Raw genomic sequence first — 27,733 nt, forward strand, 5'->3', positions numbered from 1 at the left:
TTATATTTACTGTACAGTTATGGAAGTAAAAAAAGTAGATCAGTGGTTCTCAACTGGTTTTACTTCAGGACCCAAATTTTACATTGGACATCAAAACCCAACACTTCGCTAACGTTCTTTATCATATGGAAGTAAATGAAGGAGTGTGTATTAATATTGCATACGAATCTTCTTAATACTACTAATAATTAGCCATTCTACTAACATTACTAATAATACTACTAATACCCCCCCCAACTGAGGTAACAGGAAATAAATCAACTTACATACTGAGTTGTTAATTTGTATATCATAAGTATTTAAAATGGAAAATATCAATTATTAAATGCAGTGCATATGCGTATTACAGTGCGAAATGAATGTTTCACATAACATCGATGTGAAAAGGGACCACTATAAACATAAATTTATGCACAAACATAGTCCTCAGTAAGTGCAAGCTACCTAGCCTAACAAATAAAACAAATACTGAGCCAAATATTGAATTACAAATTGTACACTCAATATGAAAAATGCACAATTATTAAAATGAATGAACATAATGAGATTTAACAAGAACAGACATGAAGTCATAGCCTGTGGAAATCAATGGGAAACCTGCAGATTCTTCTGAATTTTTTGTTTCATTTTGCAATGTGATGCACGAGTTGTACAAAGTGCTTTCTCCTGAACAGTGCACACGTTTTTGAAAAAAAAATTTGAGACGTGTCCAGATCCTGTTGCTTTCTTTTGAAAAACTCGACAGGCTTTATGTCTTTATGGCTTGAGGGTTTTGTCTCAAAATGCCTTTTGAATCTGCGGTCTCCGCAAACCATGCTTAACTTCCGTGCATAGTAATGCTATATTTTATGTAATCCGAGTCATATTTTTGTTTACCTTGAGTCTTTTTTTCCCCCCATATTTTTGAGGAAGAGGGAATTTCACTCTGTTTATCTATCGTAGCATCAATTGTTTATAGATGAATTAGCGCCAACATTTTATCAACTGCACAGCATGACATGACCAAATTTCTATTGGCTATAACAACAGCTAGTGTTCAGGAGTGTTCTTTGGAGTGTTTTTTTTCCTTCTTCCTAGCAGTCCATGATCCAATCACAAAGGCCCCACTACTCACTTTTGTGTCGAGATGCCCTAATTCAGTACCACTGAAGTAAAGTAACTGTAAAATTCTTTTTAAACACAGCCTATGTTCATGTTTCATATAGATAACAAAATTTACAGCACATAGAACTTAAAACAGGCCACTATAACTAGAAATCACATATAATCACTTCCATCCATCCATCCATCCATACATACATACCGCTTATCCTACACAGGGTCATGGGGGAGTCTGGAGAATAATCCCAGGGAACTCGGGGCACAAGTTGTGGGACACCCTGGACGGGGTCCCAATCCATCACAGGGCACAATCACACACTATGGACAATTTAGAGATGCCAATCAGCCTACAGTGCAGGTCTTTGGACTGGGGGAGGAAACCACAGTAACTGGGGGAAACCCCTGAAGCACAGGGAGAAAACTCCACACACACACACAGGGCGGAGGCGGGAATCGAACCCCACAATACGTTTTAAATCTTATTACTTGTGCATTTATGTGTGAATCCGTTTAACATAACATACTTTAGACATCCTTTCCCCATGAATCATACATTGTAGGTTATGAAAAACTTACATTTTAATGAACATTTACTCAACCTTATTACCTGAACAAATTCACCCCTATGAAATATTTGGAATATTCCAGAAGTTCAACAGGACATTTCTTGAAGATCATGAGAAGGGAAAGTTGTCTCATTTCTTCTTAATTTTCAATAATATTTTTCGATGATATAGTGTATGCAAATTATAGTTGAAAAGTAAAATGAATCTTTACGATGTCCTTTATGTGATAATACCATTAGCACAGATGCTAGTTAAACCGTAAATATATGCTAAAAGATGCGCTCTAAACTGTTACATATTTAAGAGCAGAGAGCAGTCGATATACAAAAATGTTAAAAAGAGATTGAGTTTGTTGCATGATATGGGGTAATACATTTTTGAATTGTTAAATGTGTGTTTTCATAGATTCAGTGATGAAAACTGATAAACACTTAAGTTTAATTAAGAGTTACAAGGGCACAATCCTGGAATCATCCTTTACATGTTTCTTTGAATTATTTAGTATATATATGCTGAATAACAAGGACAGTTTGAGTGAATAATTTATGTCAACAAGCACAAGCACACAGCAAATAACGCGAAGATGTTGCTTTACAGTCCTTAACGAGAAAGCAATACTTCTCCAGCCATGTTTAATGAAATTCGTTTTGCATTGTCCCGTGACGGCATCCGTACTCTATTTTAATCCTAAAAGCCGATTGGCTGAACACCGTCAGCCCAACAGTTCACCAAGACGTGCAGTAAACGTTGGAGCTAGCATAGCAACAGACGTAAGTATTAACAAACCTTACAGCATAGTTAGCTTTTATTATGTTTGGGTTTTAGCAGAACTATATTTAGAGCTATAGTTCAGCCGCATTTATACATATTCTATCATTATAGCAGATTCAGTTTGTCGCAGTCATATGCGGAGAACGTTTTTTTTTAAAATTATTTTTCTCCTACCTGTATTCCGACAAAACGCCGCTTCCGGTATTAAGACTATCTAGCATATGATTGGCGGTATGCTTGTTGCGTTTGAAAAACTAGCCAATCACGTGACAGAAGGCTAGATTTGTCGGAATACAGGTGAGGATAAAGGGTGTTAGCGTGCTAAATTGAACGGACCAGCTAACTGTTGTAATTCTAAAACATCCATTACGTTACAGTTATAATTAGCGTGAAGTTAAGGAACAAATAATTGCATTGAAAAGCTGGATTATATATAGAATTTATTCTTTCTCCACACACTGTAATGTGAATGTGCAGTATGTAAATTATATTTGCTGAGTTTATGCATTGTGTAATGCACCATAACTCACTATGTATTGGTATATTGATTTTATGATTATGATCATATTTTTCATTCTCCTTTAGTGAAAATGAGTGTACGCAAGCAGACCCCAAGTGACTTCCTGAAGCAGATCATTGGACGGCCAGTAGTGGTGAAGCTCAACTCTGGAGTGGATTACAGAGGTGAAGATCACCTGTGGATGATCTACAGGTGCATCTCAAAAAAATTAGAATATTGTAGAAATGTAAAAAAAAAATTTTTCCCTGTAATTTAATTCAAAAAGTGGAACTTTCTTTTGTTCTAGATTCATTACACATAAAGTGAAACATTTCAAGCTTTTCTTTGTTTTAATCTTGATTACGGCTTACAGCTCATGGAAATCAAAAATCCAGTATCGCAAAAAAAATATTAGAATAAAGAATTTATAATACAGAAATAAATGTCGACCTTTTGAAAAGTATGTTCATTTATGCACTCAGTACTCGGTCGGGGCTTTAATCCTTTTGCACGAATTACTGCATCAATGTGGGGTGGTATGGAGACAATCAACCTGTGGCACTGCTGAGGTGTTCTGGAAGCCCAGGTTGCTTTAACATACCTTTCAGAAGGTCGACATTTCTATATTATAAATTCTTTATTCTAATATTTTGAGATAATGGACTTCTGATTTCCGTGAGCTGTAAGCCGTAATCATTAAGATTAAAACAAAACAAAAGGCTTGAAATATTTCACTTTATGTGTAAAGATGATATGAAAGTTCATGAAGTTTAATTAAATTAGGGGTGGGAAAAAAACTAACTTTTCCACAATATTCACATTTTTTGAGATGCATCTGTAAGGGGATCTTTACAGCCATTACAATCCCTGGCAAAAATGATGGAATCACCACACTTGGAGGATGTTCACCTGACTTTTTTACTTTGTAGCAATTTGTAGCAAAAAAAAAAATCAGATATGACACAAACCAATTTTTGTTTAATAGCAGAACTTTCTGTTTTCATAAAATATACCTCAAACAAGTTAAGTGAAATTATTTTAATTAATGGCATATTTTATTTCCAGATCAAGTAGAGGAAAAAATGATGGAATTGGTTGGTAATTTGCATTTCTAAAACAAAGACCAGCACAAGTCTAAAAATGCTAATTAGTCTGCAGTTTAAAGAGAGTGCTTACAGACCTTTACCTTGGACTTTTTGAAAGGAAACATCGCCCCAACAAGAGAGTTGTCCGTTGAAACAATGGAGAGGATTATAAAACTCCTTCAAGAAGGTAATCCAACACGGAGTCTGGCAAAAGATGTTCCCAGGTTGTTCCCAGTCAGCTGCGTCTAAAATTTGGTGCGAGTATAAACAAAATAGGAAGGTTATAAAAGGAAAACACAAGAGTCGACGAAGAAAGACGTCAAAGCGTCAGGATAGAAAAGTCAAAGCGGTACGCCTTGAAAACAGAAAATCACAATAGAAAAACAAATGAAAAACAAATGGGAGGAAACAGGAGTCAGTGCTTGTGACAGAGCTGTGAGATATCAGCTGAATGAAATGGGATTTGTGTATAGAAAAGCCGCACAAAAACCAGCACTTAGACCTAAACAGAAGAAAACAAGGTCACAGTGGGCTAAAGAGAAGCAGTCATGGAGTGTGGATGATCGGATGAAAGGGATATTCAGTGATGAATCACGAATCTGCACTGGCCAAGGAGACGAGGATGGAACTTTTGTCTGGTGCCGTTCTAATGAAACATATAAAGATGACCGTCTGAAGAAAATCAGATTTCCCCACTCATTTATGATACGGGGTTTCCTGTCAGGTAAAGGACCAGCGGAGACCTCAACAGTCAATGCACAGGTGTACACTGAAATTTTGGACACTTTTTCTCATTCCATCGATAATAAATAGTTTTGATGATGATGAAGTCATTTTTCAGGATGATGATGCATCTTACCACAGAGCAAAGAGTCTTAAAGCTTTTCTTCAGGAAAGGCAGATCAACTCAATGACCTGGCCAGCAAACAGTCCGGATCTCAATCCCAGTGAAAATTTATGGTTGAAATAAAAAAAATTGGTCCATGACAAGGCTCCATCCTGCAAAGCTGATCTGTCAACCGTTGTTCGAGAAAGTTGGAACCAGCTAGATGGCGAATATTGTTTTTCATTAGTGAAGTCCACGCCTCAAAGATCTCCAGCCATCATAAAAGCCTGAGGAGGAGCAACAAAGTACTAATTGAGATTTAAATTTTTTGTTGATTCCATAATTTTTTCCTCAACATTGAGTGATTTTTTTTTATTTATTTATTTATTTATTTATTTATTTATTTATTTATTTATTTATTTATTTTAAATTATATTTTTTTCCTCTACTTTATCTGGGGAAAAAAAATGTCACTAATTAAAACGATTTAATTTGTTTGAGGTATGTTTCACGAAGCCAGAATGTTCAGCTATGTGAACATAAGTGTGGCGATTCCGTAATGTTTGCCAGGGGTTGTCCATCTGACACAGTGGTATGAAATGTCGTTTCTCTCCAGGACCATGATGCAGCATGATAATCCTGACCACGTAAAATCCAATGCAGTACGATACAATAAACGAGTGGCAGGGTGACGCAGACTGCAGCTGTAGAGGATGACGTTATAATAAACATAACGGCCATGAGGTCTTGAGTACGGTCCGGACGACAACTCGAACACGGCGTTTAAGAAGAAAGATTGATCTCGGAGGAAACTGTTTTACTTCAGTGCCAGGAGTGTCCCAAAAAAAGAAGAAATTACCACTTTAATTACGTAAATTGAACACGCCTAAATCTGAGAGGCAGCCGTGTGCAGAATCGGTCTGGTTTGTGTCAGGTCGGTGTAGCTATGTGTGGGTGCTGTCGTCAATGCTTTAAGCCCCTAATGATAATAAGTAAGGAGTACACTTGAATACACTGGGCTGGTTGTTTCTAAAGCCAAACATTCAGTTCAGCCAATATGTTTGTTGTGCTCCTCGCTTATTTGAATGCAGTTACATTTATATAGCGCTTTTATATGGCAGCCATAGTGCTCCAGAACGCCCACCACACACCAGCTATTACCGGAGAGGAGAGAGTGATGTCACCAAATCAGGGATGGAGATTACCAGAGGGCCATGATGGAGAAGGGCCAATGGGGGGAATTTCAGCAGGACATCGGGGTTATACCCCTAGTCTTTACGATAAGTGTCCTGGGATTTTTAATGATCACAGAGAGTCAGGACCACGGTTTCACATCTCATCCGAAATATGAAGGTTGTGTAAGGTTTTTCCTCATCTGAACCTCCGTGTTCTTCTCCAGGTGTTCTTGCTTGCCTCGACGGCTACATGAACATCGCAGTGGAGCAGACGGAAGAGTACGTCAACGGTCAGCTGAAGAATAAGTACGGAGATGCATTTCTCAGAGGAAACAATGGTAGGTGGTGAAAAATTCGGCCTCTGCATGGAATTGAATTGTGTTTCCTATTCGAAGTTATTGACCAGTCAGGAATTGCCAGGGGAAAAAAAATATATAGCGAGGTTACAAACCTGCGTTATCGTTTCTATAGTAACAACATGCACGTCTTGCTGAAATGTACACGATGGACGCTCTATGAACAGATTTAAATTGTGTGTAATGACCGATATGGTGAAGTTTTAGTTCAGTTTCGTGGGTGTTCCACAACATTAAATGTAAGTATAAATGGGTTTCTACAAAATGCAACAATTCATTCTTTAAAGGCGCATTTGGTAAGATTAGTCTTTTTAGATTTATTTTTTAAGCTACTTGAGCTCCCACCCATGTCCACGAAGCTCCGCCCCCAGGGTCTTAGGTGACCCGGAGAGTGTCTCTAAAATGACTAACTCACAAACGGGCATTCTGGACCAGAAGTTGGTTTCCCCAGCAGGTTTTCTCAGTGACTTTATAAACTTAGCATAAGTTCTATCTAATTTTTTTTTATTCTGCATTTGTTTTAAATTGTCATGTAACTTCTTTATCTAATGCATGTTTCCTGTTTTGTAGTGTTATACATCAGCACCCAGAAGAGGAAGATGTGAATTTGTTGCAGTCTGAAATGTGCCAGTTATTTTGCTGTTTATATAGTTTTTTTTTTTTTTTTTCCTCACTAATATGCTTGTTTGTTTGATTCAGTGACTTCTTATTTTGTAAATGAAGGTTTGTATTGCTATTGCATACACGTGTTGCAATTAAATCCTATTTTTCCGACTGAACAGTTTGTTGTGATATTTATTTTTCGGTTGTGATTGTGTGTTGTGTATATAGTGCAGTGTTTTTGCGTTAGTACTCCCAGAGCCTAACCCATGTGTACTAGCACGAGGATGAGTTTTGGTCGCTTACATTCCGTTTCTTTACATTCTGTTCCATTCCTTTACATTCTATTCCTTTAAATCCTGTTCCATTCCTTTACATTCTATTCCTTTAAATCCTGTTCCATTCCTTTACATTCTGTTTTTCATTCTGCTCCTTTGTTCTATTCCTTTACTTTCCTTTCCATTCCTTTCCATTCTGTTTCTTTCCATTCTGTTCCGTTTCTTTACATTCCATTCCATTCCTTTACATTCTGTTTCTTTGTTCCATTCCTTTACATTCTGTTTCTTTGTTCCATTCTTTTACATTCTGTTTCTTTACCTTCTGTTCATTTACATTGTTTCTTTCCATACTACTCTTTAACAATCTGCTCTATTCTTTTACGTTCCATTCTGTTCCTTTACAATACATTCACTTACATTTTTTTTTTCTTTTATGTTCAGTTCATTTACATTGTTGTGTTTTTATTTTTTTTTTATTTATTTTTTATTTTTTATTTATTTTTTTTTTTTATTTTATTTTTTTTAAAAACTTTACAGGACTAATATGATCTGTTCCTTTATGTTTTATACCTGTTCCGTTTCTTTACGTTCTGATCTACCCCTTTACATGCCATTCCGTTCCTTAGCATTCTGTTTCTTTAAATTCCATTCCCTTACATTATATAACTTTCCTTTACATTCCTTGTGATGGCTAGACGACTAAGTCAGAGCTTCTCCGAAATGGCAGGTTTTGTGGGGTGTTCCCGGTGTGGAGTGGTTAGTACCTACCAAAAGTGTCCAAGGAAGGACAATCGGTGAACCGGCGACAGGGTCATGGGTGCCCAAGGCTCATTGATGCGCACGGGGAGCGAAGGCCAGCCCGACTGGTCCGATCCCATAGAAGAGCTACTGTAGCACACAGTGCGTTACAGCTTGCTGCATATGGGGCTGTGTAGCTTCAGACCGGTCAGAGTGCCCATCCTGACCCCTGTCCACCACCTACAATAAGCACATGAGCATCAGAACTGCACCATGGTGCGTGTGTGTTTCTTACCTGGGGAAGAGATGGAACCAGGATGCACTATGGGAAGAAGGCAAGCCGCAGAGGCAATGTGATGCTCTGGGCAATGTTAGCAATGTTGGGAAACCTTGGGTCTTGGCATTCATGTGGATGTTACTTTGACACGTACTGTGTAACCTACCTAAACACTGTTCACCAAGTACAGTACACCAGACTAAGTACACCTCTTCATGGCAACGGTATTCCCTAATGGCTGTGGCCTTTTTCAGCAGGATAATGTACCCTGCTACACTGCAAAAATAGTTCAGGAATGGTTTGGCAAAGAGTTCAAGGTGTTGAATCTGCCTCCAAATTCCCCAGATCTCAATCCGATCGAGCATCTGTGGGATGTGCTGGACAAACACGTCCGATCCACGGAGGCTCCAACTCGCAACTTAAGGATCTGCTGCTAAAGTCTCGGTGCCAGATACCACAGCACACCTTCAGAGCTCTAGTGGAGTCCATGCCTCAATGGGTAAGAGCTGTTTTGGTGGCACTTGGGGGACCTACACAATATTAGGCAGGTAGATTTAATGTTATGGCTGATTGGTGTACATTCCGCTCCATTATGTTCCTCACGTTCTGTTCCTTTTCCATGTCATTTCCTGTTACTTTTCCCTTTTCCTTCTCCTGAAATCTGCCACCTGATTGTGATTGGTAAAAAAGGAAGTTCTGTGTTTTCCCTGCAGTGACCTAAGCTCTGAACGAGGAGCTTTTTAAAGGTGACCTGATTAGCCGCCATTCCACCTGGACCTCATTAGGGAAAAGTCCAGCCGACGACCTTTCGTGTGATTGGCAAGTCGCAGTGTCTCAGTGCACAAGCTGAATCATTGCTCATCGGGTTTAAAACTAATCAAACACTCTCTGCGAAGGAGCGCAACCTCTGGGTGTGAAAATGTTGTGTTTTTTTTTTGTTCTCTCATTATTAATATTAACACGCGATATGATCTTGTTGCCATTTGAGACGAGGGCATGTAGGTCAGAGCGAGTTTATCTGATGACCCACATCTTTAATAGACCTGCGTATGCTGAACGTCGGAAACCCTGATTAATTACTGCAGCTCATATCAAAGCGCTCTTGCATTCTTGATTCTGATTGGTCAGAAGGTGTTGATTCATTTTCTATCACTGCAGCTCTGACAGTAGTTCTGGCTACAAGGGAAATCACAGGTCGCACAGGAATGCATTCGTTCTAGTGTGTTATCGTTTCTATGGTAACAACGTACACAGGGACTTGTATGGTGGACTCTCCACGTAAAAAATAAAACTGTTTCTGTTTATTTAACGTGTTTTTCATGTCTCCAGTGTCAGTAAAGCTGTAAATTTTTGGGACACTTTGCGGGCTTAGTGGTTAGCACGTTTGCCTCACACCTCCAGGGTCCGGGGTTCAATTCCCGCCGGGGCCATGTGTGTGCAGAGTTTGCATGTTCTCCCCGTGCTGCGGGGGTTTCCTCCGGGTACTCCGGTTTCCTCCCCCAGTCCAAAGACATGCGTGGTAGTCTGATTGGAATGTCCAAAGTGTCTGTAGTGTATGAACGGGTGTGTGAGTGTGTATGTGATTGTGCCCTGCGATGGACTGGCACCCTGTCCAGGGTGTACCCCGCCTTGTGCCCGATGCTCCCTGGGATAGACTCCAGGTTCCCCGTGACCCTGAAAAGGAGTAAGCGGTAGAAGATGGATGGGTGAAAGAGGCTGGTGAGAACGTGTGTGTTCATAACTGCTTTAACGTAAGTGATGATAGGAACTAACTTGTGTCACGGACTCTACACAACATTAAAGTAACTATAAATGGATAAAACTTACAATGTGTCATTTTATGTTGGCAAATTTCTGTGGGGTGTGTGTGAAACTGCTGTGGTGTGTGTGGTTGTGTTTGCACTGCTTTTTCACTCCTGAAATGGCTTTCGTATAAATCGAAACTTCTTCTGTCTGACGTTCGTGTTTTGTCCACGTCAGGTTTTGACATCTCGGTCCGTCCTATGTGTGCCTGGTTAATTTAGCAAACGAGCCTGAGCTCTGTGTCATTTCATTCGGCTAAGATAAGAAAACCCAATAAACATATGACTCATTAGGCTCTTAATGAGCTACTTTTGAAACGCTTTGAGTTTTCTCAGCATGGAGAGGCTTTACTAGGACCCATGTTTTCTTTCTGCTGTATGCGCACGCTCCCTGGCCCCGAAAGGGAGACAAAAGGCTGCCAAGGTCAGGCCTGAGCGCAGGATGAAGGACGCCGTATTGATTCAGCTCTGTCTGTAACAGGAGAGAGAAAGAGAGAGAGCTCGAGCTCGAAGGATCATTACGGCAACTGTGGCGCAAATGTTGATCCTACTGTAATCAAAGACCTCAAGCTCCCCCTGCGCCCTTCCTCGCAAACAACCTCGTCGCTTTGCTTGAAGCCTAATTAGCACTATTTGCAGCAACGGTCTTACGGCTAAATGGACACTGTCTTATTAGGGCGACTCTAATGACCCTGCAGAGTGCGTCTCAGATGCAATCTGTTGTCCTGGTTCATTCGTTCTGTGCTTCTTTATCATTTACATGCAGCTTTAATTAGCCTGCATGCCTAAGGTGAACGGATTAAACAGAGTCTCTTCGTGCTGTGGAGCCGATTGGGTTTTTTTTGTTTTTGTTTTGTTTTGTCGTTTCAGGTGTTTGTATAGTGAAGCTCTTTTGCATTAACACAGCAGGAGTGTTGGAGATGCACAGTGCATGGACAACTTGTGGGAAGTTTAAGGTCTGCAGCTCCACCAGCAGGTAAACTCGTGGTACCGCAGGGTCTTTTGTGGCCAGAGGTCGACCTGAACGGCCCCACTGCAGTGCAGTGTGTCGTATATTTAACCCTGTTTCGCACGCCTCCAGCTCTTACAAGCAGTGCTGTGTACAGTGTTCAGTCTGGAATCCAAATGAGTATCGATCCTTATCCAGCGGATATGATTAACTTATTATGTGCTGAAGGTGTTGATGATGTGAAGTTTAATCTTTAATCAGTAAATAGACATTTTCTACTCAGAAAATGTCATATAAATAAAGACCATTATTATTATTATTATTATTATTATTAGTAGTAGTCGTAGTAGTAGTAGTACAAATGAAGAATTATTATTACTATTAATAATAATAATAGCAGTAATAGTTTAAATAAACACATTACTAATTATTATTATTATTATTATTATTATTATTATTAGTAGTAGTAGTAGTAGTAGTACAAATGAAGAATTATTATTACTATTAATAATAATAATAGCAGTAATAGTTTAAATAAACACATTACTAATTATTATTATTATTAGTAGTAGTAGTAGTAATATTTCTAGTAGTAGTACAAATTAAGAATTATTATTCATAATAATAATAATAGTAGTAGTAATAGTTTAAATACACATTATTATTATTTATTATTATTATTAGTAGTAGTAGTAGTAGTAGTACAAATGAAGAATTATTATTACTATTAATAATAATAGCAGTAATAGTTTAAATAAACACATTAATAATAATAATGATAATAATAATAATAATAATAATTATTATTATTATTATTAGTAGTAGTAGTAGAAATCTTAGTATTATTATTAAATGTTATTAATAATAATATTATTATTAAATCCAGCATGAGATGATGGATGTTAAAAAAAAAAACGGAAAATATGATTATACAAATTCATGATGGATTTTCATTTTTAAATTCTCAACTGAAAAAAAATGTAACTGAAAGCCTGCAAGGAAGAGAGAGGGAGAAAGAGAGAGCGAGGGAGAGAGAGATTGTTGCCTAGAAATACTTTCAACCATTTGCAAATCTCGCATATAAAAATTTAACGTAAGTTTTTACAGTTATTAATAACTTAATCATAATGCTTACTTAATTACTGCTGTGTCAGCATCATATGTATTATTTTGGATAATGTTTCTGAGCTGAACATATGCAGCTTTACACATGTTTCATACTGTCGATGAGATTCAAATAACAGATCAGCATCTAGACTTGCACCAAAGTCCTCATCTGTATCTTTTGGTTTCACTAAATTGTCAAATTCAGTGTTTTAGGTAATAGATTAATAATAATAATAATAAAAAAAAGTATATTTCAGAAGCATGTAGAAGGATGAAAGATGAGAAATGTCTTTTACATCAGCTGGGGGTGTGCGGTAGGACTGGGTGACATAATGGAAAAATATCAATATTGTGAGAAATGATGTCACGATACACTTTTCTGAGATATTGCGTTCAACAGATGGTGATTTATATTTATAAATGCTTGATATTTTTTTTGTAAACAACAATCGTAAACTCTGGAAGCAGATCTGATGAACAGGTTTTCTGCAGTTTTCATCTTTAAACTTGTTTTCAATTTTCCTTGTTTTCAGTCTTGTTCACGTTAAATAAAAGTGGCATCAAACTAATTATTTCGGAGGTTTTTACATTTATTATTATTATTATTATTATTATTATTATTATTATTATTTAACTATAAATCCAACACTATTTTGCTGCTAGTTTGTTAGAAAGCCTATACGGTACATCATTATCCATATTGGGTATTGTAGTAATATCCTGAAGTATTGTGATATGATATTTTTGTCATATTGCCCACCCCTAGTGTGCTGTTCTAGGAACTGAATCAACGACAGGGTGGCGTGATGTGAAACTGAAGTGAGTTACTGTTACCACCCTGGAGTTTATATTCCTATAACAATGTTTTATTCCTCTTATTTATCCACCACAACTTGGCAATGATTACTATTTTTAATTTATTCAAGAATGACGCATCATACTTTTGATCAGTTTATATTTTTTATATATAGGATTTATAGGTTTATAGGATTCTCACCTACATTATAACAGCTATAAACATCCATTCCCTATTTCCTGATGGAATAAAAACAATTCTTGATATTTTTTTGGGCACAGTATCAGAATTGGATTCTTATTTTATGTTTTAAATGTTTAGATAAAACTACAAATTCCTTATCACTGGGAGATTGTGAGTTCGAATCCCAACGATGCCACAGCCATTCATGCCCGGAAGCCAAAGGAGTAAAATTGGGTGGGAGGTACGACGTACCATATACTTTTTCTCGCCTGTCAATCACAGAAACAGCAGCCAATCGTATGGCATCTGTAAGCTCATGTATTTGGAAGAGGGCAGATAGCGCTTTCCTCAGAGTGTGTTAGGCTGCCTTGTGACCAAGTAAGCACAGATCAGGAGATCCCAGTTGGTAGCTGTCATATAATAGTGGAGAGGTAGCTAGTGGGTGTGAATTGGCCAAGACCAAATTAAGAACTGAGGAGAAAATGTGGAAAAAAACAACAAAGCATCTGTTGCCTATTTTTAAAGGACATAACAAATCCATTTAAATCAAACTTCCTTATTTATGTGTGCGCTTTTTTGAAAACCATCTTGGCTTTTGACCCATAAATAAATATGATATTTTTTTCCCTTGCCTGTTTTAGATATTTGGGGCACTAACAAAGGTTCCAGGCCCCGACTGAAGTCTTCTAGCTAAAAAGGAATGAAATGTTCCACTCCACATCTTCAGCATCAACAGACTTCGCCTCTATTTACATAGCAAAGCCAGAAGAAGGGCTGTGTGTGTGTGTGTGTGCATCCATACAGGGTAAAGCCTCGGATCTGTGCCCCCGTGTGTGAACTTGAACTGACGTGACCCGGCGATGATGAATGAAAAAGATCACCTTTCACTCGCTAACTCTTTCTCCTTACCAGGGCCGGGCCTTGGCGCTTCATAGCTCTTTCCTTTTCCATTAGCTATATAAACACATGAGGACATGGCAGTAAGTCACGTCCTGCAGTGTCATGCTGCATTTGTCCGTGTTTTCTTCCTTAAGCTGAAAGAGAAAAGCCGTGCGTTCAGACCGGAGATTGTACCACCGCTGAGCTCTTAATTTAGACCGCACCGCTGTCCCCCATGGCCTGGAATGTCCCCTCTGACCTTCCTATCTGAAAGGAGCTATTCCGGACGCAGACGAGGGGCCTTGCATGATTTATCGGAAGTACAAATGGGCCGGCGAAACGGCTTGGCTCGAAGGAGTACCATTAGTTTTGAGGATAAAGAAGCCACAGGGGGATATTTTACCTCGATGGAAACCCTTTACCTGACTACATCAACCTCTCGTGCTCGTTGTAAATTACACCTCTTCAGCGGTGAGGGATTCGCTTTAGCTTGTGGGGTTGTGTTTAGCAGAGAGATTTGTGCATTTTGTAGAGTAATTAAATAGAATCATTTAATGAATTAAGCGAGTTAATGTGTCTAGTACGATTCCTAAAATGGGGTCTGTTATACAATGTGGAAATGTTTGCCGTTGCTAGACTTATGTAAGGCTGTATTTAAATTGAGATTTTTCTCATAGGTTTTCGATCTTATGAGGCAATTTAGCCAAAACCAAACTGATATATTTTTTTCCCGTTTTGAGAAATGTGCTCGAACAGCCAAAACATTTTTTGGAACAAGGTAAGCAAATCGCTACCAATTATTTTTCTTGGATTCCTCCCCTCACACCCCCTATTTTTCTCTGCAATATGGTCTCGGCCAATTCCCAACCCACCAACTAACCCTGTTCTGATTCAGGTAAATCCAACTTCCATATCCATTCAAACTGCTGCTCTTCCTACATCACGGCACAGTGTAACACACCTAGAGGAAAGCGCTATCTACCTTCTTCCACATACATGACTTCACAGATGCTCACGATTGGCTAGCGTCACTGCGATCGACCCACAGCGCGTCTTCAAAGTTCAAACTCTCAATCTGAGTTTGAAGAGATACGGCGAATCCCTTTGCGAACGCTTTGTGATCCAAGGTGTATTCCCACCTCACGCTTAGCTATCCCAGGATACACTCCGAAATCATGGCGACAATGACCAGGAGGGTGGTTGTGCAGATCTGCCAATCCTAGACACTGAAAACCAAGAATTAAGGCGCGATCACACTAGACTTTCAGCATGCGAAATTTCTTCGGCGACCACTACGAATATGGGCGGTAACCAGATATGACATCACGCACCAAGGCGTTGCTTTTTTTATCCACGCATCATGGATTCCGACATGTTTGCACTGTTATTGCTGTGACGGAAAAGGAAGGCTGTGGGTTCACCTTAACTCTTTTGGTGTTGATTTTATATTCTTTTAAAACGGTGGTGTATAAAACGGGACGTTGCGTCACCACTATAATCGGTGCTTCCTCCATCTTGGATTTTCCGAACAGGCCACATGTCGATCTTCTATCGGTCACACATCTTCACGTGGTACGAATTCGCAGGTCAGAGTTCACCAAACTTGAACTTTGGAACATGTTAAACTTCTTCGCACGAGCTTGCGTTTCCAGTCTCCGGCATTCGCAATGCGTATGAATGGGAGTCAATGGAACGAGAAATGTAGCGTGACCGCCCCTTTAAAGAGTTTAGCTGACACATGCACACGTACAGAATGTGTTTTGTTTTTAATTTTCAGACGTCTCCATTTGTATTCCGCGCAGTTGATTTGTTTGAACATAAGCAGTGCTGTACGATAATTTACCCAGCATCAATAAGAAGGTGGAAACAGCCCATAAAACACGAAGATAAACAAAACGAGATATGCGACGTTGTTAGAGCGGTTTGTGAATTAAAACGCTTGTAAGTGGAAAACTGAATCCGAATGTTAACACGAACCCCTCGGATCAAGCGGTACATCGCTGCGTTGTGTTGTAAAGCCGTCGTGTCAGAGAGCAGCTCGGTTTTAGTAGGTAAATCTGTAACGCAGACTCGTCTCTCTCTCTCTCTATCTCTCTCTGTGTGATTGAGCCTCGCGTGAAAACCAGAATAACCCTGCACTCAAGCAATTAGCCCCCTTCACCGCATCACTCCGACTGCCAATTTGTCCGCCATAGAACATGACGCAGAGCGCTGCTGGCACGCGCCCAAAATGCTAATGGAATTGCCAGAGCATTTTGTTTCCCTTCGAGTAACTGTGGACGGTGTGCACCGGCAAAAACCCTGTTAGGCCCCGGTAATTGAGTGTATTTTGTTGCTAGTGCAGCGATGAATAACTGGCATCCTCACAGCAGAGGAAAAAAGTAGCAGACTGAGTATCTGTGTGTGAGAGAAGGACGTGTAATAAATGTACAGTACAACCAAATATCGCGGTTTTAACATATCACCGTATCTGCTATCAGCTTTAAATTATAAAGGCGATCATTATTATTAATGCTGCTGAATTCTCAATTCTGATTGGTCACGTGGTGTTGATTCGTTTTCAGCAGCTCTGACAGTAGTCCCGGCTGCAACACGCATACATGAGGCAGTGGTGGCTTGACGGTTAAGGCTTGTTGGGCCCTTGCGCAAGGCTCTTAGCCCTCTCTGCTCCATGGGCGCCATATCATGGCTGACCCTGCGCTCTGACAGGCTGGGGTATGTGAAGAAAACAATTTCACTGTGCTCTACTGTATATGTGACCAATAAAGACTCATCATATGGTAACTTTTCTGTTAGGAGATGTGTAGTTAACATTTTCAGATGGTTAAAGTTGCTCAGTTTTCAGGATGGTTGCAGCTTCTCGACAAACCAGTGCGAGCAAACTATAACTATTCTATAATATGAATGAAACACTTAATAATCCGCTGTAATAGGAAAATAATCCATTTCAGAGTGGTTGCAGTAACTCTTGCATCACCTGTCGTTGGTTATTTTTCCTATAATACGTCCCAACGTGTTTTGTTCCTTACAGATGTAACATCCAGCATTGTCAGTCCTGCGTCATTCCTCCAGAAGGTGCCGTCCCTTGAATTTTTTCATTTCTTCTTCAGTTGTCATTCTCATTTCCTTCCTGAACAATATATAAGCAAATGCACTCTCAGGCACTTTGCGAAGCCTTACGCCTGGTTCACACATACTCCGTTTGCAGTAGGTATTGCGGTGCGGAAGCAGCACGCACCGTTGTGCTTTCTCGTGAGACGCGTCTGCAGTGCGCTACTGATCTGCAGTGGAACACTTTCAGAAAAGGACGTGAAGGTGGAAGGTGTAAAGACAATGAAGTTTACAGCAACACGGTACAGTAATATAATCGCTCATAGACGTTGTTTCATGTTTAAACGCAATAAATATAAACAACATAAGCTTCCATTCATTGAGATGAGAGTCCCCCCCCCCCCCCCCCCCACACACACACAGTATTACATGCTGTGTATTGTATTTCACCTTTAAATATATACTTAGATATCATTTTGACCGCTTTAGTCCTGATGAGTGTTTTGGTTTTCTTTGCTTTACCGCAGGCTTAAAGTAATTAGATGACTATGAAAAACAGTAGTACGTATACTTTAATTATATGCATTTATGTTGAAATGACTACATTTTCGTGTCAACCCACATTCATTTTTACCACGAATTATGTGCTGTCGCTTTAATTCAGCGCATGTGGCATAGCAAAAAAACACTTGGTGCGAAACGATCGCTCCTGTAACGCACTGCAGTGTGAATGCTCTAACCTGTTAACATGGGCACTGCAAATGGAGTATGTGTGAACCTGGCCTTACATTTTAAGTACTAAGTATTAAGTTCTGAACTGTTGAGATCTGGATTGTTTACCTATGTATGAATCTATCTTGTCTTGTCTGACTTTTGCTTTTGTCTCACCCTCTGGATTTGTCTCTGGCTCTGATTTCTTTTTGGACTGTGTGTGCTATGGGATTGTATTGGTACCCAGGATACCCTCCGGAATCATGGCGACAATGACCCCAGGGGGAATAGGGGGTTTGTTATGCAGATCTGGCAACCCTGGACACTGAAAAAGGGTGAAAGTTTATCTGACACATGCACACAAAAAAAGATTCTGAAGCATATTTGAAGCACTTTTATCCTTCAGTAGCTTTGTATTAGTGTTGGACAGCCCTATGACGCTGTGGACATCATTGAAGCCCCGCCCACTGTTGACAGCTTGTTGTGACTCCAATTAGTGGTCTCTGAGAAGGGCTGCTTTAGTCGAGCAGTTTACTCTCTATTCTTCGCTTTGCTGCTCAGGAACTTTCATATGGTGTTGTGGCTGTGTATAACTGTAAGTTATCTTAATTTGGATTGACTTTATTGTTGATTTCATTGATCTTTGTTTATCCATATTCCTTATGTATTTGTTTAGAAACCAGTCTGATGCACATATGGAATTATTTATGTACTGGCACTGGTGAAATAAAACTATCAAATGTATGTTGGCTCAAGGTGTTGTAACTGACGCCCCATTGTGACGCTCCCCCTGCATAGCAGCAGTATCCTATGAATCTTTAACTATTAGTATTAGTAAAGTTCTCTCCAATTTGCACTCATAAATATTCATATTAAAGCCCTGGTGCAACCTCCCTGGGGATTCGTAGACGTTCAGCCGAGCGCAACGTGTGATTCATATGATGTGCTTCGAGTCCATAACGTACTGCATCCTTGTAAATTTGATCCGTCACCTTCTAAATACTAGCATACTAATATACTAGATAGTCGTGATGAAAAAACGGCTAGCTAACAGTTTATTTTCTTCTAGATTTTTTGAGATGCTAGGTGATGTATGCACAAGCAGATGTCAGTTACTCTTCTAACTTTTAAATGAATCAATGAACACTTTTACACTCTTTACGAAGTGTTTTATCCTGGTCATGGTTTCAGTGGATTTGGAGCCTATCGCAGAAACATTGTGTGCTGGACAGGAATACCAGGACACCAGTCTGTCCCAGAATGTTGAAATATCTTGTAGGTAATGCCTGATTTAGCCATGCATTACTTGTAGTTCTTCAAACTGAAGATGCAAAACTTAGACACCAAATACTGTATGTCGTAGCAGATCATTTGCTTTATTCGGCGGCTGGGGCTCAGGTGTTAGAGCGGGTTGTCCACTAACCGTAGGGTTGGCGGTTCGATTCCCAGCGCACATGTCTCCACATATAGGCGAAGTGTCCTTGGACCCCAAGTTGCTCCCGATGGCAAGTTAGCGCCTTGCATGGCAGCACTGCTGCCATTAGCGTGTGAGTGTGTGTGTGAATGAGAACCAGTGTAAAGCGCTTTGTAGAACCTCTAAGGTTAAAAAAGCGCTATATAAGTGCAGGCCATTTATTCAGAGTTAGCAACATCTAGACCTGCAATCCAGACTAAAGCATCAGCTTGCATGTTTTTTTTTCTTGAATTACAATGTGACACCAAAACACATAAACAGAAGACGATGGCAAACACTGCAATAAAAACATCTAATCGGAGTCTAGTACTGTATATTGTTAATATATTGTACGTGTAATTATCACATGAATCATAGCGAATTTGGTTAAATTCTGCAACATCGCTTCCCTCATTATTCAACAGCTTATAAAATAGCACTTGATCCAGCACATCCGATAATTCTGCATTTTATTGTTTGTTTATTATAATTTTTTTATGGTACACTAGCAGTTAAAATATGCCAAAACTAATGAAAGCACTGGACTTTATAAACAATAATGTTTTGCGAATGATGCATTCGATCGTGCTTTTAATTCATTGTTTTGATCTGTCAGAGTAATAAAACTTTATCGATATTTTAGTTAATTTGGTACGTGATGTTCACAAAACACCTGTGTGCGCAATTTCAGTGTTAAGTCCTCACTATGCACAATTGAGTCTCATCGGATTCCGGCCCAAAGTGTCTGTAAAAATGAAGTCAGTGCTCAGGCTTTTTCCTTTGAAGTGTAATATTGGTCAAGGGTAAAACACAGACAGTAGAGTTATGACTTTGAATTGCATGTGGCACATCAGGACACACACACACACACACACACACACACACACACAAACGTAGTGTAATCAGTGTGATTAGGCCCAGCTCCCTCTCTCTTTGTCTCTCTCATGTCAGTCGTAGTACTCGCGCTCTGCCTTTCAGCCCGAGCTGCGATTCTAATAAAGTAGAGTACAGACACGGAGAGGCTGTTAAACTGAAAGTGACATGGTAGGCTGAGCAGTTACACCGCACAGGCCACGCAGTGTCACTCTGAGAATTTTATCGAGCAGCTCTGCTCTTATTCAGATGAACACTGCTGGTGTGATATGATTACAAAACACACTCCTGCTGCCGCAGAGTCGCTTCAGGTAGACGGGTGATCACGAATATGAATCCTCTCGTCGCTGCTTGCCGTAATTATCGCGTATAAATATTTTGATTACGTCTGGAAAGTAACGGCAAGCATCTTAATCTTAACTCAGCAGACGCAGGGTAAGAACTGTAAATATATGACCAAAAAAAAAAAACGCTTAATACGTGATACGTTCAGTTTAAAGCGAAATAAATCAATTCGCAATGCATCGCATCGACACCAGGTAAATATACTGTACGTGTCTGATAATCAATTTCTCTCGATGTATAACGTATACATTTTGACGCCAGACTTTTTTTTCCGTGCATATTTTACTCAAGGTTGTAAAAATGTGCTCACGATTTCATCATCCACTGTAGAAACCTCTTGAGTTCTTCTACAGTTTGTGAATTAAAATGATTGATTGAGCGAATTTCCACAGAAATCTTTAATGACTGCGGTCCTCGAGTAGTTAAGCAGCGTTTCAGACATCGCGTTCACGATTAGAGCCGTGAGATTGAATTGCGTTGCATCTGGAGTACTCTACTGTGATGAATCCTGATTATCTTTCTGATTTGGATTCAGCCTGGAACATCAGAAATGATCACATGCACAGTATTGCTGTTTTAAACTGGTTTGGACAGTCAGCCTACAACGAGTCTGGTTCTGATGATATTTTAGACGCCGCGATTGCTCCGTGTCGACTCTTTAGCCATGTGCACGCTGTGCACGCCATAATGTAAGACTATTCATTAAAAACAAAAACAAAAAGCAAACTAACGTATTCTGTAGATTAACACCAACAACTTTTTGCTCAAACTAGAATGGGACGTTTCTAGGATAAAGAAGGGCTAACACAAATTGTTCAACTGTGTAGGCCTAGGTGATAACATTTATTAAACTAAGCAGTTAGCACTTTTGCCAGGGTTGGGGGTTTGGATCACACCTCCGCCCTGTGTGCATAGAGTTTGCATGTTCTCCCCGTGCTTCGGGGGTTTCCTCCAGGTACTCCAGTTTCCTCCCCCAGTCCAAAGACAAGCGTTGTTGGCTGATTGGCATGTCTAAATTCTCCATAGTGTGTGAATGTGTGTGTGAGCGATTGTGCTCTGTGATGGGCTGGCCCCTCTGTCCAGGGTGTCCCTTGCCTTGTGCCCCGAGTCCCCTGGGATAGGCTCCAGGCTCCCTGCGACCCTGACTGGGATAAGTGGTACAGGAAATGGATGAATGGATGTATTTAGGTCTCTACACTGGATAATCGATTTGGAATTCGATAAGCACTTCCAGTTAACGCTTCCGGTCCGTAAATACCACAAGATCCACAAAACACCCAAACATGTTATGCTTTAGGAGTTGCTTTTCTGCTCACCACGGTCGTAAAGAGTGGCTATTTGAGTTACCGTAGCGTTTTGAACCAGTGTGGCCATTCTCCTCCGATTCTCTTCTTTCATCAACAAGGTGTTTCCGTCTGCAGAAGTGTTGCTCACTGGATTTATTTTAATTTGTTTGTTTTTAATTTATTTTAAATTATCTTGTGCTGTTCTTGGACATTTACTCCAAACATCTAAAAAATATAATTAGCGATTTTATTACAAAACAAGTCATTTGTTGGTCTCTTTATTCACTGCCCAGAAATGCAGATGCTATTTTGTTGTCTTACATTTTTTTTATTTGATTTGATTGTGATGAATGAGAAGTTTTTACGAGAAGGTTTTTTTTTTTGATAAAACTGGAACAATTTTCACTAATGCTCTAGTGTTCTAGCTCTAACAGTGATGGTGAAACACACATGTTGCTACTTAAAATTTTATTAGTCTAAATAATAGCTTTAGGCTGCCAATCTGTTCCTTTTTAGCGTTACGCAATACATGGTAGCCTTTTACTTCAGATTATAGAGATTATATCTGATTTAAGATATGTGAGTGTTCATGAAAGCACACACATGGATGCTGGCAACACGATTACACCTTAGTGCTTAATGAGAAGAACAATTAACGCGCACATACAGTATAATATACATCATATTAATCAACAAAGGCTCAGCATTAGGGGTTTAGTGTCTACCTTTTCTCCTGACTTGATTTGTGTCAAATACGTCTTGAAATCTTGTCATGCATGTAAGATATATGAATAACCCATTGTCTTTTCATTGTCACATAGCTTCTCATTGTAACATTATTATCATTATTATTATTATTATTATTTACAAATGTAAAAATGATAGTACTGATATGAAACTTTGTGCTTTGGTAGTTAAAGTCATGCGCTGGTACGGTACACGGTGAAACGAAACAACGTTCCTCCAGGACCACGGTGCTACGTAAAACAACACACTAACCACACGAGACGACACAGAACTAAATAATACCCAGACATTTCTACATAAAGTGCACATGCAAACGTGTGCAAACACAAGACAGTACAATAAGTACTAAAACAGGACAATAGGTAGAGTAAGTGACAGAGTAGCGCCAAACAGTTCACGGTTCTAGTACGGAAGTGTCCGATATAACATAGTGCAAAAGAATAACAATGTAATAAGATTCTAATAAAATTGTAATGTGTACAATTTCGAATACAAATAAAATTGTAAAAGATTCTCTTATACCAGAGGTGTCCAATCTTATCCAGAAAGGGCCGGTGTGGGTGCAGGTTTTCATTCCAACCAAGCAGAAGCCACACCTGAGTCTACTGAAAGCCAAGATTGACTGATGAAACAGGTGGAATCAGGTGTGGCTCCTGCTTGGTTGGAATGAAAACCTGCACCCACACCGGCCCTTTCCGGATAAGATTGGACACCCCTGGCTAATACCATATGTGGACATAGCAGTTATTCTGGTAGCAACCAGGTAAAGAGTATAATAATGACGACGCCATTTTGGATCCGTAGAGGCCGCTGCATGCTACTGCCGAAACGCCATCTTGGATTCATTTAAACTAGATTTGTGATCTAGTAATCATTCAATCATTTATGTCTTTTGTTTGAATGTAGTCTTCCATTTTGTCAGATTGCACTGCTGAATTGAGGAGAACTGACAAATATACTGTAGTTGTGTCTCATCAGCATTTAAGTGAACGCCAATATTACACCTGCATTTTCATATCCAAGGATCGGGACATAAAGGTAGAACGATACGGGGCCTAAAACAGAACCTTGTGGTACTTTTCAGGCTCTGATGAATCTCCATTTAGGCAAACAAATTGGTAATGCTCTGTCAATTAAAATCAGACCCCTGTCTAAGCCAGGGGTCCCATTTTTGCCAGCCCTTGAACAGCCATAATGTAAGACTATTCATTAAAAACAAAAACAAAAAGCAAACTAACGTATTCTGTAGATTAACACCAACAACTTTTTGCTCAAACTAGAATGGGACGTTTCTAGGATAAAGAAGGGCTAACACAAATTGTTCAACTGTATAGGCCTAGGTGATAACATTTATTAAACTAAGCAGTTAGCACTTTTGCCAGGGTTGGGGGTTTGGATCACACCTCCGCCCTGTGTGCATAGAGTTTGCATGTTCTCCCCGTGCTTCGGGGGTTTCCTCCAGGTACTCCAGTTTCCTCCCCCAGTCCAAAGACAAGCGTTGTAGGCTGATTGGCATGTCTAAATTCTCCATAGTGTGTGAATGTGTGTGTGAGCGATTGTGCTCTGTGATGGGCTGGCCCCTCTGTCCAGGGTGTCCCTTGCCTTGTGCCCCGAGTCCCCTGGGATAGGCTCCAGGCTCCCTGCGACCTTGACTGGGATAAGTGGTACAGGAAATGGATGAATGGATGTATTTAGGTCTCTACACTGGATAATCGATTTGGAATTCGATAAGCACTTCCAGTTAACGCTTCCGGTCCGTAAATACCACAAGATCCACAAAACACCCAAACAGCTTCTTTCTAAGAGCTGTAGCAGCTATCAATGGACTCTTACTTCTCATTCAACATACACACTTCTAACTGTTTTGCACCTTCTATATTTTGCACCTTAACATTAGACACCACCTTCGCTCATTGCACATGTTTTTAAAACTTATATTCTCTTCAAACTTATTCTGTTGTTGTGAATATGCCGTTTAACGCTCTGTGTTGATCTTTTATGTATGATAAATTCCTTGTATGGGGACTTTTGCTTGGTGAAATAAATCACTGAATCATTGAATTACACTAAAGACCATAGTGCTTATCCTACACAGGGTTACAGGGAGCCTTGAGCTTATCCCAGGGAACTCTGGGTACAGGGTGTTGGAGACTCTGGATGGGGTGCCGACCCATCACAGGGCACAATCACACATAGATGCACACACTATGGACAATTTGGAAAAGCCAATCACCCTACAATGCATGTCTTTGGACTGGGGGAGGAAGCCGGAGTACCTGGATACTAACCTGATGCACGAGGAGAACATACACACTCTGTGGGATTCGACTCCCCAAACCCGGAGGTACGAGGTAAAGTTCGACACTAAAGAGCATCACTCAAAAAAACAAACAGCTGCAAGATGTACTAGAATAAGACATATTGCGTGATATTTTGTGCAGATGTTTCTTGTAAGGGATCTTGTGCTTGGTTACACCTGTTACATTTTTTTGTAGCAATACTCAAAACACGCTTCAGTCTGTGCTCGTATGAAAAGTAATGTAATGAAAACAACCTTTTCATGGCATTCCACCTAGATCTCGAAAATCTGATACTTTTACCACATACGCGGAGAAGGGAGCATGTACTGAAACACATACCGTACTATCTTGCCAACTCTCCACCATTTGTTGTTGGCTTTCCTCCAAAAGCCTTCGCTGTAAATCTACTCCGTGCAGCCGAGGCCTCTTATCCAAACAGGCCCTGCTCGCCCTGAAAGACGTGAAGCGATGGGCCTTGATGGAGCGTCTCTAGGCGACCCAGAACCCCATGACCTGAACTTGATCCCTGCATCGCCTGCAGCCTGGCGGAAAGGGAGGCCCCGGGGCCTGAGAGAGGTGCGTTGAACGAGGTTTGGATGAAAATATGCTAAGGGGACAAGGGGTCTGTGAAGGTGGGAGGAGAGGCTGAGGGGTCGTTCTCTCTTCGATGCCCACACCAGCGGGCATCCTGCCAGTCTGCCTGAGGCACTGCTCCAGGACGCAGGGGTCTGTAGGGACATGTATGGGACTGAGTATGTGTGTGTGTGTGTGTGTGTGCACTCCTGTTGTGTGTTTTTAATGGAAGAACAAAGCTGAGAGGTTTTTTATTCATACATATGTCCACACAGTCAAAAGGTGTGCCACTCTTACACCAGATCTCTCTCTCTCTCACACACACACACACACACACACACATTCTACATGTACTGTAGATCTGCACCATGAGCTGCCTGTGAGGAAACCGCTGGCAGGTTGAAATTAATTTCACGTCTCTTGTATTATATATGTATAGCAATTTCTATACATCTTTCTGCCCCTTAATTATCTGTTCTGTCTCTTATATGATTTATTTTACACTGGACTCTTTCAACTATGGACTCATTAGTAAAGCTGTACATTTCGGAACTGGTCAGCTTTGTCTTTAAGACATTATTACCCATCAAATTACTAATATGTAGACCAGTGGCTCTTAACCCTTCAATGCACAGAATATCTACATTTGAGGACAGTTAATATAGGGCATATTTTGAGACAATATAATGAGTCTTTATTGATCACATATACATTACAGCACAGTGAAATTCGTTTTTCTTCACATACCCCAACATGTTAGGAGGTTGGGGTCAGAGCGCAGGGTCAGGCATGATACAGCGCCCCCTGGAGCAGGGAGGGTTAAGGGCCTTGCTCAAGGGCCCAACAGTGGTAGCTTGGCAGTGCTGGGGCTTGAACCCCCGACCTTCCAATCGGTAACCCAGAGCCTTAACCGCCAATCAAATCATTATCTGACTTTTTGTTGCTATCTATATTGCTTCTTTACTGTCTTTACTGCCCCCCCCCCCCCCCTCTTGAAGTTAATTAGTTAAACAATCTTCTCTGTCCTGAAGATTTTCCCTTGTAGGAAAACGTAAAGTTACAGCTTTACGTCTGACCGCTACAAAGCACTGACATTGGAGACTCCTTCCATAAATGCTTAGTAAACGTCTCCTAACAGACAATTTCACCACATCAATGATTGTACACGTTGTTTAATCCTTTAATAGTTAGTCTTAGATGTGGAGCATCCGCCGTACAAGTCTCAGTGAGCGATATGTTACTATAGAAACGCTAATATATAAACCTGTGATTTAAATTCCAGCTAGACGCTATGTTGTTGAAATGACACCAAATCTGTGCGTCATTCAAATACTCGATCGGAATTTGACTAACTTCGACACACTTTTTCCTTTTCGTTTTGTACATCGGATCGTGATTGGACGGCGAACATGATCAGGATCACGCGGTTGCTGAATATGAATGCTTGAACGAATGAATTTTGAAGTGAAGTTGAATCCCAGATGTCCAAAGTGTCCGCAGTGTACGAATGGGTGTGTGAGTGTGTGTGTGATTGTGCCCTGCGATGGATTGGCACCCTGTCCAGAGTGTACCCCGCCTTGTGCCCCATGCTCCCTGGGATAAGCTCCAGGTTTCCCCATGACCCTGAAAAGGATAAAGCGTATAGAAGATGGATGGATGGATGGAGTTGAATCCCAGAGAAATGAAGCACAATGAAGCTTAGAAATTCAGATTTACAAAATTCTAATTACAGTGCCACAAATATCATTTCATACCAATCATGCGAGTGTGTGTGTGTGTATTTTTGGGAGGTTGAATGTGTTTCCAAAACTGCATATCAATGTCAATCTGGTTGTGTAAGCACATTGTCAGGTCATTTATCATACAACAGGAATACAGATTATTCAGTGACTGAAATAAACTCAGTGGAGTAGTGAAAAGAAATAAAGCCCTTGTAAAGATTTCGACACACCACTAGAGGTCAGGGTTGTATAATCAAACAACAACAGCAACAACAAAAAAAAAAATAAAAGTAATAAAACCCTCTGAACCTTGCAAATGGAGATTCTATGCATTCCTCCTCACTGTTTATCTGATTGCTGCTAATGCGTAGAATTGCTCTGCAATTGCTGTGTTCGATTAAATGATTGGTCTGTAAACTCGTGCAAAGAAATCCATAAAATAAATAAATAAATAAATTCTTCCTAGTAAAATGAGCGTGTTTGAGTATTTATAACTGTTTTTGTATTTGGATAATGATCTGGATTAAAATGCTAGAACAAATCGATTTCATTCATCACATTATATGTACTTTATATTTACAACACACATCATAAAGTATAGCTGACTACTTAAATATGACCGCTTAATGCTCATTGATTCGTCTTTAAACGTGCGATGAATGTTGTATTCATGTCAGACTTTTTC

General features: G+C 40.0%; 1 protein-coding gene across 1 annotated transcript; it reads left to right on the plus strand.

Moving 5' to 3' along the window:
* The first annotated feature begins 2,387 nt into the window (after window positions 1–2,387).
* On the plus strand, window positions 2,388–7,158 carry lsm6 (LSM6 homolog, U6 small nuclear RNA and mRNA degradation associated). Its single transcript, XM_017463014.3, has 4 exons — window positions 2,388–2,437; window positions 3,024–3,122; window positions 6,248–6,361; window positions 6,950–7,158. The coding sequence occupies exons 2-4, from the start codon at window positions 3,029–3,031 to the stop codon at window positions 6,982–6,984; spliced, it is 243 nt and encodes an 80-aa protein (XP_017318503.1). The 5' UTR covers window positions 2,388–2,437; window positions 3,024–3,028; the 3' UTR covers window positions 6,985–7,158.
* Window positions 7,159–27,733: the final 20,575 nt, after the last annotated feature.

Source organism: Ictalurus punctatus, chromosome 3 (assembly GCF_001660625.3).
Source record: "Ictalurus punctatus breed USDA103 chromosome 3, Coco_2.0, whole genome shotgun sequence".
NCBI lineage: Eukaryota > Metazoa > Chordata > Actinopteri > Siluriformes > Ictaluridae > Ictalurus > Ictalurus punctatus.

Coding starts and splice junctions, on each gene's coding strand:
- lsm6 (XM_017463014.3), top strand. CDS start 3,029: ATGAGTGTACGCAAGCAGACCCCAAGTGACTTCCTGAAGCAGATCATT. Junction 3,123..6,247: donor CTCTGGAGTGGATTACAGAG/GTGAAGATCACC, acceptor GTTCTTCTCCAG/GTGTTCTTGCTTGCCTCGAC. Junction 6,362..6,949: donor ATTTCTCAGAGGAAACAATG/GTAGGTGGTGAA, acceptor CCTGTTTTGTAG/TGTTATACATCAGCACCCAG.